Here is a 14,905-nt window from a genome sequence, read left to right as displayed (position 1 = left end):
TGCTACATTGTGAGGTAAGTGATTAGCTTTGTAAGAAACAGTCAAATCTTTTCTCTGAGTGGTTTTATCATTTTACACTCCCCCACCAATGTGTGAGAATTTCAGTTGCTCTGTATCTTCATTAACATTTGGTGTTGTTAGTCTTTTTGATTATAGCCATTTTAGTGGGGACAAAGTGATATTTCATTCAGATTTTATTATTCCTTTCTCTAATGAATAATGATGTTGAGCATCTTTTTGAGGGCTTATTGGACACCTTGTTTGAAATGTCTATGTAACTTGGTTTTTAAAATAACTCATGACACTGTGACTATTTCTCCTTTTAATGATTCTTTAAAACATGGTTTTTAGATAACTGCATAGTATTCCTTCTATGAATACACCACAATCTAACTAATCCTTACTGATGGACATTTAGGTTGTTTTTGGATTTTTTTGCTATAAACTCTTCTGTGCTTAAATCAATGTGTGCATAGATTGTGTGCATTTGTCCTGACGATAAATTCCTGGAAACAAAATTAATGGTTTCAATATTATTTTATAATCATCCACTTATGTGTCTGTTCCTTCAACTAGTCTGAGGATTGGTGATGATGAGGACTTCACCTTATTCACTTTGTACATCAAGGGCAAACTGTATTTCCCCGAAAGTAAGACCGGATCTTATATTAAGTTTTGCTCCAAAAGACGCATTAGGGCTTATTTTCAGGAGATGTCTTATTTTTTTCATGTACAACAATTACATTCATGTACAACAATCTACATTTATTCATTAATTCATGTACAAAAATCTACATTTATTCAAATACAGTCATGTCATCTTCTTCTGGAACATCGTCATAACTCTCCAAACCCCGAATTCCGGCTTGAATTTCTTGTGCTTCCATTTCCTGTAGAACCATTGGCCCCAATCTCTCATGTCCAGCAATAGAGCTCTCCTTAAATGAGCACTTCCTGTCCATGTAGCCTGCTCGTAGTGCATTGGCAACACAGCTGTCAGTGATTTTATCCCATGAATTCTTCACCCAAGTCACAACCTCTTGCAGGCTAGGCCTCACAAAGTTTCCACGCTGATTTCTTTCCATTCTGTTTTCAATGTACTCATTGATTTCCATGCGCAAATGGTCCTTGAATGGCTTGTTTATTGCAATATCAAGAGTCTGGAGATAGGCAGTCATTCCCGCAGGAATCATTATTTGATCTATTCTTCTCTCTGCAAGGAAGTTCTTCATGTCTTTAGTGCGGTGAGTGCTGGCTGAATCCCAGACTAGCAGACCTCTCTGGCCACCTCGCAAAACAAGTGGCAGCATTAAATCGACCCACTTCCTTATAACTGCTTGTGTGCACCAGGGTTTTTCGGTTTCAAGAACATAAATGCCTGAAACACGTTCAACCTTATCCTTCTTGCCCTTTGTGATGATTAGAGGTGGGGCTTTCTTTCCATCCAGACGAATTGCCAAAATACAGGTAACACGAGCACTTTTGTAACCAGTGGAGGGAATGTAGATTGACGAGGCACCCCTCTGATCAATTGCCATTTGAGATCCTTGGCCCATAAACACTGCAGTTTCATCCATAGCAATCATGTTGGAGAGCTGGTATTTAGAAAAGTCGATGCCATCAACAAAGGACTTGAATGCAAGTGCACGTTTAATAACTTCAGTATCTTCCAGCTTGAACAGTGTTGTCGATCTTAGCGACAGTTCATATCGCTGAAGGAAGCCATCCAGCCAGTGCTGCGATGCTTTGAATTCTTCTGGGGATACTTCTAACTGTGGTGCCAATGCAAGGGCAAATGCTTGAATATCAGCCCTGCGTACAACCAAAGCCTTTGCTCTCCTGTCAGCAATCCATTCACAGATGATGTCTTCCAGCTCAGGAAATAATGGTTGACGACCTGATCCACACTTGCGCTTCTTAGCATTTCCCTCCTCCACCTGTTGACTGAGGTTATCGTACTCTGCACGCCATTTTCGGACCATTCGGAGATCCAACTTCTTCTTTTTGCAGAAAGCTGTAAGATTCTTGCCCCGGGAGTCTTCCACAATTCCTTTCTTGTACTCGATGGAATAGCTCTTTCTTTTTGCACTCATCTTGTCTGGGGGTCAAAATATTATTCCCTTTAAATCTACCATTAAATCAATTGTTAATTGAAGACTTACGAGACAGGAATGGCAACAAAAATGATGACAGTTAAGAATGATGGTCCACACAAAAGCGACGAAAAATTGCAGGCACCAAAATTCAGAAAATGTTTCTTTATTTCACACGAGTACATTAAATACATCTGTTACAACACACGACGTATTGAATTATGAAGATTCATATTAGGCACAACCACGTCAGTTCATTATCAAGTACGCACATTATTCGTATGTTGTGTCTACTCCAATTGGTCACTCGGCAATAAGTCTCGCGTTTGTCTGTTTACATAGGCTTTTACCTCTCATCCAACTGCACCCGTTTGAGTATTTACAAATACTTAATTATAATTTATCATATCATTTATTTTAAGTATTAATGTCAATATTATTATTTATTTATATTCAGTTATGTATTATTTTATAATTCAATATGTCCGTCGTGTGTTGCAACGGACACATATGTCCGCCTGGCTGACGATCTTAACCGGGGCTTCTTTTTGGGGTAGGACTTATAATTACGAGCATCCTGAAAAATCATGCTATGGCTTATTTTCCGGTTAGGTCTTATTTTCGGGGAAATACGGTAGTAAGGCCTCAATAAATGCTTCTTAAATAAATTTTTGAATTAACTCTTGATATATATTACTCTAATATAGAAATTAGAAATATGGAACAAATATTGCATACTACTACAATAGAGGAAAGGAGTCTAAGGATAAGTTAAAGTCATTTTAATTCTGTTATGTAAGTAATTATTGAATTAAGTAATTACCAAATTATTAATTAGTGATGAAACACTAAGGTTAGGAAAGTACATGGTAATAAACAAATATACCCGGGTGGAGGTAAAAATGTCGTCCTATGGAAAACTGAAAGGTAGCAGTACCAAGTAAATCACAAAATTGCTGAGATTGATGTCTTAAAATTGTATGAGGCTGTGACTGGTTTTGGGCACACTTACCTTGCCCAGGAATAAAAGGTCTAGAAAACTGGGGTATGATGGAAAGTGGCGGTCCAGAAGGACGGACAGCTTTCAGGGTGGATAGCTGAGCTGGTGCTGGCGACTGAGCTGGTGAAGTAATGGGGCTGCAGAGTTGAGGGCTGTGCTGCAATTACATCAAGAAAATGGGTCAGCATTTTAGTCAGGCTTTTTGCAAATTTCCTTTTGCACAAAAAATTTTATTCTTTCTTTTTACAAATATGTACTTGTTATACTATTGCAACATATACTTGTTATTAAAAGAATTAAAACATTATAGAAATTTATAATTTCCAACTCTCAAACATATGCATAGATTGCCTCTATGCATATGGAAATAGACTATACAGTCTATTTTTGAATCTTGTTTTTGTGTCTTGACAATAATGTATTTTTCTTTTTTTTAATTTATTTTTAAAAATTTATTGGGGTGACAATTGTTAGTAAAATTACATAGATTTCAGATGTACAATTCTGTATTACATCATCTATAAATCCCATTGTGTGTTCACCACCCAGAGTCAGTTCTCCTTCCATCACCATATATTTGATCCTACTTTTCCATGAGAGAATATTTACATCTACGTCATTCTTTTTTTCACACTAATTATTTTAACATTTCATTTTTAAACAATTCATCCTGAAGAACAGAGCAAAAATAGCACAAAGAATTCTCAGACTTCCCAAATGTTAATATTTTATTATACTGGTTTTCTCTCTCTGTATATACTATTATTTTATTCTGAACTATTTGAGAATGAGTTGGTCGTGATACCTATCTATCCCCAATTATTAGTGTCTATTTCCTAAAAACAAGAAAATTTTCTTACATAAATAAATACAGAATTGTCAAAATCAGGCAACTAACAATAAGGTAATATTATGTAATTACTGTCATAATAATATATACGTTTATTATAATATTATATATATTTACTGTAATAATAATATATCATGATATATATTTGGGGAAGGAATACCCGGGAAGTGATGTTGTGTAATTTACAGAGTTCATTCAAATTTTGCCAACTGTCCCACTAATGTACTTTATAGCAAAAAGAAAAAAAAGAAAGAAAAAATCCCCTTCTAGTCCAGAATCCAATCTAGAACCAAGTGTTTCATTTATTTGTCATGTTCCTTTGATATTCTTTAATCTGGAACAGAAACTCAGTCTTTCTTCTCTTTCATGACTTTGACATTTTGAAGATAAGTTATTTTGTGAAATGTTCTTTAATTTGGGTTTGCCTGCTGTTTTCTCATCAAAAGGTTCATGATATACATTTGGGGAAGGAATACCAGAGAAGTAATGTTGTGTCTTTCTTAGTGCATCATATGAGAAGGAACATGCTGTCCATTTGCCATCACAGTATTGGTGATTTTTTATTTCAATTACTTGGGTAAAGTGATGTCTGCCAGGTTTCTCCATTGTCACATTACTATTTCTTCCTTTGTAGTTGTGTCATGGGGAGATCATATTATCTGCGAACAGAGATAATTTTACTTCTTCCTTTCCAATTTAATGTCTTTTATTTCTTTTTCTTGACTAATTGCTCTGGGTAGAACTTCCGGTACGATGTTGGTTGAAGATACTTTGTATGACATCTATCTTTTAAAATCTATTGAGATAATATGTGGCCTACTATACAATCTATGCTAGAAAATGACCCATCTGCACCTGAGAAGAATGCATATGCTGCTGCTGTCGTCCGGTAGAGTATTCTGTATATGTTATGTTTGTTAGCTAATTTATTGTGTTTAAGTTCTCTTTTTCCTTACTTATCTTCTGTCTGGCTGTTCTATTCATTATTGAGAGTAGGGTGTTAAAGTCTCCAACTTTTATTGTAGAACTATTTCTTTCTTAAATTATGTCAGTTTTTGCTTCATATATTTTGATGGCCTTTTATTAGGTGTGTGTTTCTAATTGTTCTAGCTTGTTGCTGTATTAAAACTTTTATTGATATACAATGCCCTTTGTCTTGATAACACTTGTGATCTAAAGTTTATTTTGTCTGATATTAACATAACTACCCTTGCTCTCTTTTGGTTATGATTTGCATGAAATACCTTTTTGCATCCGTTCACTTTCAATCTATTTGTGTCTTTGGATCAACAGAGTTTCTCGTAGACAGCATATAGTTAGAACATGTGTTGTCCCTACCGTTTTTGGTTGCTGGTGTTACAATTACATTTTTATACATTGTGTATCCCAAAACATAAACTAATAATTCTTTTAAATGCATCAGTCTCTTAAATTATATAGAAAACAATGTGGAGTTACAAACCAATGTTATAATAATACTACCTTTCAGATAATTTTAAAAATATATATTAGTCTCTTAAATCTTGTAGAAAGCAAAAAAGTAGAGTAACAAATCACTGATACGATGCAAGTAGCTTTTATAATTGACCATGTATTTAACTTAACTGACTGCTTTATTTCTTCATATGGCTTCGTATTACTGTCTAGTGCCCTTTTGTTTTACTTTGCAGAACTCGTTCGAGAATTTCTCACAGGGAAGGACTCAGCTTTTACCTGGGAATTCTTAATTTCTCCCTCTCTTTTGAAGGGAAGTTTTGTCAGATGTAGGATCTTAGTTGACAATTTTTTTTTTCTTTTAACACTTTGAATATATTGACCTGTTGCCTCTAGCGTCCAAAGTTTCTGATGAAAAATCTGCTGATAATCTTTTTGAGGATCATTTGTATGTGACGAGTCATTTCTCTTGGTGTTTTGAACATTCTCTGTCTTCGTTTTTCAAAAGATTGATTATAAAGTGTCTCAATGTAGGTCTCTTTAAGTTCATCTTAGAGTCTGTTAAACTGCTTGATATTTACACTCATGTCTCTTACCAAATTGGGAAGTTTTCAGCCATTATTACTTTAAATATTCTCTCTGCACCTTTTTCTCTCTCATCTCTTTCCGGGACGCCCACAATGTGTATGTTGGTCCACTTGATTATTGTCCCACATGTACCTTAGGCTCTATTGGCTTTTCTTCATTCTCTCTTCTGTCTCTTCCCTAGACGCGGTATTTTTCATTTTTTCATTGTCCTATCTTCAAGTACTGTGATTCTTCCTTCTGCCTGTTCAAATAGGCCACTGAATTCCTTTAGTGAATTTTTTTCACTTCAGTTATTGTATTTTTAACTCCAGAATTTATTTTTGGTTTCTTTTAGGTTTTATCTTTATTGATATTTCCATTTCATTCATACATTGTTTTCTTTTTTGTTTTGTTTTGTTTAATTAAAGTTTATTGGGGTTACAACTGTTAGTAAAGTTACATAGATTTCAGGTGTACAATTCTGTATTACATCATCTATATATCACATTGTATGTTCACCACCCAGAGTCAGTTCTCTTTCCATCACCATATATTTGATCCCCTTTACCATACATTATTTTCTTTTTCCACATCTTCTTTTAGTAGTTTGAGCATCCTTTAGATAGTTGTCTTAAAGTATGTCTAGGAGATCTGCCATAAGATATTTTTTTAGTGGCAGTTTCTTTTATTTTTTTATTTTATTTTTCCTTTGAATGGGTCCTAATTTCCTGTTTCTTTCCTGTGAGGATTGTTTCTTGTTGGAAATTGGCTATTTGCATCTAATAATGTGGTTAACTGTAGAAATCAGAGTCTCCCCCTTTCCCAGGGTTTGCTTTTTGTTGTTGTCATTGCTTTCTTTTATTGATTGTTGTAGGCTGCTCCTGTACGAAGGATCAGCCTGAGGTGTAACCTTCTTCTCAGAGCCTGTGTCTCTCCCTGGGCTTGTGTAGTTACTTTCAGAGCCTGTGTCTTTCCCTGGGCTTGTGTAGTTACTTTCTAATTCTTCCTATATATTCAGTTCCTTTTGAATGTCCTAGTCCTTAATGTCCAGTTCCAAAAAAGGGTTAAAAGAGAAAAATGAAGGGAGGAGAAAAAGGGCACTAGCCCTTTAAATCCCCGCAAAGATGGAGGGGGGCAGGTTTGCAACAATGTGGGGAGGTACAAAAACAATGGCACCGCCTCTTTGTGTACACCTCTGTGATGAGTAGAAATCCATGATCAGAACACAAATCCTCTGTATTTGGAGGACAGGGTCCTTTAGGCCCACCCTGGCTCCCAGAAGCTGCTCCAGGAACATGTACACAGCTGCCCGTCATGGGGTTGGGGGGTAGGGGATGGGTAGCTGCTACTGTGCTAGGAGCTGAAATTGACTGAAATTACTGCAATTTATTGCCCAGGCTTTTCCCTGGCAGTTGCAAGCCTTCTAGAATAGATTCTAGAGTTCCAAAGTAGTTACATCAGACAGATTCTGCAGGTGCAATTATTTCTAGGTGGGGAGACAGATTCTTTGTGCTTCCTACTCCACCTTGCCCGAATCCTCTCTCCTCCAGTGATGATTCATACCTGGTGATTTTCTTATTCCATCATTCCTTCTATATGTATCCGTCCACATTCTACTGTAAAAAAGAGCTTCACACTCTCCTCCTTTTATTCATTTGTATCAGTAGGGCCTTGTGGATTCTTATTTTATCCGATGGTGATTATTCATTTCCTAATTATTTTATGCCCAAAGCTTTCAAGCCTGATGCTATCCTTTGATACATCCCCATCATTCTTTGGGTACTTCATTACTTTCTGGCATAGCAACATGTTCCACGGTCATCTTGTACTTTCCCTGATTGAACCCAGGCAACAGTCATTTCACTAAGCAGCCCTGGTTGCTTTTAGTGGAGAATGGAATTTAGAAAGTACCAGCTGGGCAAGTCGGTGTATCCCATTATTTTTAGTACATACACTTAAGAGTTATTTTCCTAAATGGTATAGTAGTTTATTCAATCAGTTGCCTACTGCTGAATATCAAGACCATTTCCAGTTTTTCAGTGTTACAAAAGGGAAGAAAGAAATATCCCTGAACACATGTTTTGTACGGTGATTCCACAATTTTTACTGCACAAAGTTCTAGAAGTAGATTTATGAATCAAAAGTTATGGACCTTCCACATTTTAAAAAAATGTCACTAAACTGCACTCCAAAAAGTACTTTATCAATTCATAAAACCACCAAGACTATACAAGAGAGTTTATAACTAGATATCTGTCAACGCTGTAAATTATCCTAAATTTTCCCAATTATATAGATAAAAAATATTTTAATATTTTCACCTGTTTAAATGCCCAATGGCCATTTATAGTTTGTGAGCTAGCTTTTAAGTGACCTTTGACTTTTAATTCTGTTATGATTTTGTTATACGCGTTGAAAATATTTTCGTTTATCTTTTAAAAAAATTTCAAAAACTTTTTAATGCTGTAAACTTTCAACTATATAAAAGCGACGATAGGCAAGTATAAAAAACTTCTATGTACCCATCATCTAACTGTGAATGTGATTTCCCCTGCTTTTTCCATCCTAAAGTATTTAAAGCAAATCTCAGATGCAACATTTCACTTGAAAATATTTCAGTATATAAATATTTCTAAGATATAAAAACGATTAAAAAAACCCACTGTTATCATACCCAAAATTAACATATTTGAATATTGTCTTTTTTGCTCAAAAATGTCTTTGGATTGTTCAGTATCTAAGAAAGATTCATACGTTGCATCTGATTGTTATAACTCTTCAGTTTCCTTTAATCTATAACAGATTTAACCTCCATTTCAAAATGCCATTTGTCTGTTGAAGAAGTGGGGTCAGTTTGTCCAGTACAATTTGTCCAGTTGTTTTTTTCTCCCCCTTCGTTTTCTGTAAATGAACAGCTAGACTTAGAGACTTGATTAGATTCAGGTTGAATATTTGTTGACAAGTACATCACAGAACACTGTATATTTCCTCTACATCACAGTAGGAAGCAAATGATGTTTGGTCAACCTACTTTTAGTGATGCTACAATTGATCAATTGTTTAAAGTGTTGTCTGCCTAATCTATCCATTTTAAAGTTCCCCATAAACCTTTTCCTATTTTTGGCATGTGCTGATGATTTTTCCTTGATCCATGATTTTCACAGGATTCTAAAATGGTGATTTTAAGTTCTACCATTGCTTTTACATTTATTAATTATATTCTATGATGAAGAGCATTCCCTCATTAACTTTCTGGTTACACTAAAATATAGTTTATATGGAAAAGGTAGGATAACTACTTAATTCTTTTTCTTTATTACATTTCAGATCTAATTTATCTTCTGATTTTTAAAAAAAGTGTTTTGAGCATGCAGAAGTTGGGTAATAATATTTAAATACTGAAAGAAATTGCACATAAATATTCAAACTTTTTTACTAATCTGTTTGAGATTTCAAATTCACTGTCAAGCCTTTTAGGTCAATCGTCTGTGACTAAAATATTGAAAGTTTTAAAATCAAGCATCTTACCTGAACAATATTGTCTACATTGCTAAATTCCACACACTTCTGTCCTCTCTGGTGATCACTGTAATACTTGTTTTGTTTCCACTGAGGGGGTGAGTGGGCACGAGACTGTGGATTGTTTGGTACATTGAGCTGCATCATCACCATTCCTCCACCAGGTGGCGGAGGTGGCACAGCTGAAAATCAGAAGTAGGATACTGCAATCAGTATGCTTGAGCAACTAGCTTTGGTGGTGTCTTTAAACACCAAGACAACGGCCATAATTGTACATTTCTGAACAAAATTTTACTATTATATATGTAAGGCAGATTTCAACTCTAGTACTTCTTGTTTAAAAAGGCATTAAAATTGACTCTGTAGACCTAAATGTCTCACTTACCCTAAAAATAATAGGTTTATAATTATTCAGGGAAGTCCAATTATTTACTACAGGAACCAGTGGAGAGTATCACAATTGAGGTATGATTTATAAAAGTACTTAATTTTTTAAATGAATTAATTTTAAAAAGGACATTTTTCTAAAACACAAATAGAAGTTCTGGGAAAAATTAATATCCACAGAAATGTTGACATACAGCAAAAAGTCTTTTTTATTTCACGCAGTGGAAAAGTTTGGGACATGGGAATTAACAAAACACGATTTTAGTACCCTGAAATGTCCTATGACTGGGAAAGTTATTTAATCTCTTTTATTGTGTTTTCTCATCTGAAAAAGGAGGCTGGCCAGATCTCCTTGGCTGACTTGAAAGATCACATGTAACTCTGCTAACAAAACACTCTGCTAACTGTACAGTAAGGACAAGGGGACTCCTGTATCTACCTTCTTAGCTAATTTCTTTCTCTCATGTAGCAGGACTGCAGCACCGCTAGTAGTAGGCTTGTACTTTGCCTGCGACACTCTCCACTTCAGTGCAAGGTAAGGGAGGTCCTGTGACCTGTCTGCAGGCCCACAGTTTGCACTGCAATAACCACGGCAGTTTCCTGTTTCCTAGAAATAGAACCAGCCTGACCTGGCTGGGCAAACCACAGAAGGGCTGACCACTCAGGACATCTCAAAGTTCTCAGCCAGAGCAGACCATGCAGGATGCAGTCACTGTTAGTCATTTATTTGATAATATTTATTATTTCTGTTTCTCATAGATGACATAACAAATTACTACAATAAAATATGGTGTTATGAGAAAAGGACTGTTTAAGAAGCTACAGAAGGACAGTAAAAGAAGCAACGAACTGTTTTAAGGACTGGGGAAACCTTTGTAGAAAAGGTAATTTTTGAGTCAAAATTTAAGGATGATCAGGATATTGGCAAACAGAGGATGGTGGATAGGCATTCCAGGCAGAGGGAAGAACAGGTACAAAATATCTTTGGTGTAAGAAAGCATAGTATATACTGGAAACATAAGTATAAACAGGAGGCTAACTTGCTAGACAGTCTAGAGAATCCATGCAAATTTATTTATTCAGAGGAATGACATGAAGAGACTTTGTTTCAAGACAATAATTTTTGAACTGTCTGTATGTGTGTTTGTGTGTTAGTGAGGAGAAAAGTTGGGTGTAAGGGAAACACGAAATAAGCAAAAACCTAAGAGATTACTACAAGTAAGACATGAAAAGAATTGACCAAAAGGAATAGCAGTGAGGAAGGAAAGAAGATATCAGATTTGAGGAAATGGTGATGGCATGAATGTAAAAGGGGAGAACAGAGACAGTTTATTATGACTTTGAAATTTATTTTAGTCCCGAGATAGAAGGCGAGGTAAAAAATGCAAGAAGAGGAAGAAATATTAAATCTAAAGTGCCTTTGACACATCTGGCTCGGGATGTAGTAGGCATGTGTGGCTATATGGTCCTGTCTCAGCGGAAGTAATATTTGGGAGGTGTTGGCAAAAAGCTGCCTAGGAGGTGCTTGGATTACCCAGGAAGAGCTTGAAGAGCAATGACACACTGCCTAAGAAAGGATCCTAAGAAACATCAATATTTATGAGGCAAGGAAGGAAGAAGAGCCCGAGGAGGAGACACAGATAGCAGTGTGGTAATGGCAACGGTAGAAAAGGAAGAAATGGACTGAACCTGTTAACTCTGATTTTGCATGCATCCTAAATATCCTGGGTATATCTCGCACCATAACAAATCGAAAACCTTTTTCTAGAAATGCCTAAGAAATTCAATTATTTCTCAAATGGATAAACCATTATCTTTTTATTTTTCCCCCAATTATCTATTCATACCTGCACACTGGTGGCTTTGAAGCTGCTGGGAATTGCATGGTGAAGTAGTTCGAGGAAATTGTACTTGTTCTGATCCGGGATGTTGCAAGTAACCTACGGATGAACTATGGGGGGCAAAAAATCAAACAAACACAAAAACACAGCACAATGAGATGGAGATGACTGTAAAGATACTTTGAACAAACAGTCCTTCATATTTATTTAAATGAAATATTGGTTAGCAGTACAAGTCAAATGTAACTCTTTTCTTTGCGAGTTATAAATGATTACCTTTTGGATAAAGTTACTTATGTTTATGGCAATAATACTGATTTTTTAAATGATGAAAAAACAACTAATTCCATTGCTCTTACTCTTTTACAACTTACTCTAAACATGGCTTTTGTATTGTTCAAATAATTATTTAAAAAAGAATAAACTAACTTACTGACTTTACAAAATAAAAAGATAATTTATTTGGATGTCATGAAGCTGTATTTTAGAAGAGAATATGCAGTTTGACAATGCTGAGACTCAGAAAAAAATAGTTTATTGCTGAAAAATGTATTATCTAAGAATAAAATAAACAATAGAACATGATTCTGACATATTCTAAAATAAATACTGACATAAACAAGGCTGTTAGTGTAAAACCATTAAGTTATTGCTGTATTGTTTTTCAAAAGTGAGTCCTTGAGACTAACATACAATTTATCATAATTACGTCTGAAGTTTTCTCTTTTTAGCAAATTCTTTCAGGAAAATAGTTTCAAATCAGAGAGTGATACTATTAATTCTTTACGGGACTTCTCAAGTAACCAGCAATCTTAAATTATACAAAACATCCTATCAGTTACCATTCATTTCTTCATCATTTAAATAAACTTTCTTTACATAGTATTGTTTCTTAATCTAGCTTTAACGACTTTTTATACTCACATCTCAGGTAATTACATTAAAAATACTACGCTAAACGCAACTACTGAATTACAGAGAATACAGGGAGGCATGTTTAACACCATGATGATACAATCAGGAAAGTCCAGACTATGGGACGCTCCACAAGACAAATGTGTAAAAACATAAGCGGTATTTGTGGGATAGTTGGAAATATAAATACCAACTAGAATTTGATATAACTAAGAAATTAACTTAATTTTTTTAAGATGTAAAATATTGTAATTACGTGGGTTTTAAAAACACTTTAGGGATACGTAAAACTGAAATACTCAAGAATGAAATGATATAATATCTGGAATTATTTCAAAATCAAATGGGAGGATGATGAAGTTTAGCTAAAAAGAGATCATTGGTTAATAACTGTAGAAGCTAAGTGATGGGTACATGGGGAGTCAGAACGCTTCTGTTTACATGTATGTGTATTTAAAACTGTTCACAATAAAAAGTTAAAAAATGATTCTCTAAATTCAGGGTGACAATTCTTTAATTAGTAAGGATTAATAAAATTGTTTTTTAATGGATAACTCAGTGCGTTTCAATGAAAGGGAAAAGAAATGTAAAAGGAAGATTTCATAAAATGATTTTTGGATCATATGACAAAAATGTAAAAATAGTACTTTCTGAAATGGATGTTACTTATGATTAGAATGCATTTATGAATATTAGCTATCTGTGGAAATAATACAGCTTAAGACATGGTTTGTAAATGTGCTGTTACTGGGGAGAATAGAAAGTTTTACCATAGAGTGAAACGATTTTTAGGTTCTGTTCTAACTGGGACATGTGCCCTGGGTCACGCAGTGCCCCTCACTCTGACCTGGTTCACTAAGCACATTCTAATGACCCACTCAAGTGCTGAGGCATATGGGTGACAGGAAGCCACCCTGAGTAGAATATTCAGGTCACTGAGATGAATGATATACCCCATACTACTAAACTATAAATTGTCACTTCAGTTTACCACTATAGTGGGTTTGAGTTTTATAGTTAGGATAAGTTGGTTTTCCAACACTAGATTATCCTTTAGGTAAATAAATTACAAAACTCAGTTCCAAGTCTCTACTAATCTCTCCCAACAGACAAAAAGACACTTCAAGGGACACAGAGTGGGCAAGGAGCAGCCCTCTTAAGTCTCTTAAATGCTCTATTTTCAATTATCATCTAATATGCCTTCTACAAGGGCAGAACTGTAACACATTAGAAAAAAGAAAAGCATAACACTCAGCTTTTAAATACCACTCTCAGTTTAATAATATTAATACTTATAATATACTCGAAAGATATTAACTTCAAAAACTCCTTTGGGGCCGGCCTGGTGGCTCAGGCGGTTGGAGCTCCGTGCTCCTAACTCCGAAGGCTGCCAATTTGATTCCCACATGGGCCAGTGGGCTCTCAACCACAAGGTTGCGCCAGTTCAATTCCTTGAGTCCCGAAAGGGATAGTGGGCAGCGCCCCCTGCAACTAAGATTGAACACGGCACCTTGAGTTGAGCTGCCACTGAGCTCCCGGATGGCTCAGTTGGTTGGAATGCGTCCTCTCAACCACAAGGTTGCCGGTTCGACTCCCGCAAGGGATGGTGGGCTGTGCCCCCTGCAACTAGCAACGGCAACTGGACCTAGAGCTGAGCTGCGCCCTCCACAACTAAGACTGAAAGGACAACAACTTGAAGCTGAATGGCACCCTCCACAACTAAGATTGAAAGGACAACAACTTGACTTAGAAAAAAAAAGTCCTGGAAGTACACACACTGTTCTCCCATAAAGTCCTGTTCCCCTCCCCAATAAAATCTTTAAAAAAAAACAACAACCAACTTCTCCTTTGGAAGACAGGATAGAAAAAGAAAGGGGGACATTATAAAGTAAAACACCAGGCCTAATCCTTGAAGAAGTATTCTACCCTTGAACAGAAAAATATCAATTTCATGAACCCATTTGGTCCCAAATTTTCTGAAAAGTCCTGACTTAAAACTATGAATGTGTAAATTAAAACTAATTAATAATATCAACTTTCAAAAGTATTAAACATTGCAACAAATATTAATCTGGCCACTTATACCAATTTTCTGCCATACTTTTTAGGAGCTGCTGCTTCTCAGAGTAGGGAATAGCCTAATTGCTGCAAATGCCTCTCTAGGATCTATGGAGATTGATAAATGACCTGATAAAATACCCAAGTTTCTTCTTCTGGGTTTTCTACAATGTTCACTTTAATCCTATAATGTTCTATGATAATTCATAAGTAGAAATTCCTCTTTCCTCCAGTTATTTAT

The 14,905-nt window shown here is 35.6% G+C and overlaps 1 protein-coding gene across 9 annotated transcripts in view; it reads right to left on the bottom strand.

Annotated features, from left to right (window-relative positions):
• R3HDM1 (R3H domain containing 1) overlaps positions 1-14,905 on the bottom strand; it is a 111,670-nt gene that overhangs the window by 4,798 nt on the left and 91,967 nt on the right. For all 9 annotated transcript variants that reach the window (XM_088794108.1, XM_074335625.2, XM_074335626.2 and 6 more), the window contains 3 exons: positions 11,698-11,801; positions 9,473-9,645; positions 3,106-3,250 (listed from right to left, as the gene is read on the bottom strand). In XM_088794108.1, coding sequence (XP_088650234.1) covers positions 3,106-3,250; positions 9,473-9,645; positions 11,698-11,801 — 422 coding nt within the window. The remainder of the gene's footprint in view (positions 1-3,105; positions 3,251-9,472; positions 9,646-11,697; positions 11,802-14,905) is intronic.

The sequence above is a fragment of the Rhinolophus sinicus genome, chromosome 17 (assembly GCF_057876585.1).
Source record: "Rhinolophus sinicus isolate RSI-liver-muscle chromosome 17, RSI-T2T, whole genome shotgun sequence".
Taxonomy (NCBI): domain Eukaryota; kingdom Metazoa; phylum Chordata; class Mammalia; order Chiroptera; family Rhinolophidae; genus Rhinolophus; species Rhinolophus sinicus.
This window is presented reverse-complemented; position numbering and strand designations above follow the sequence as displayed.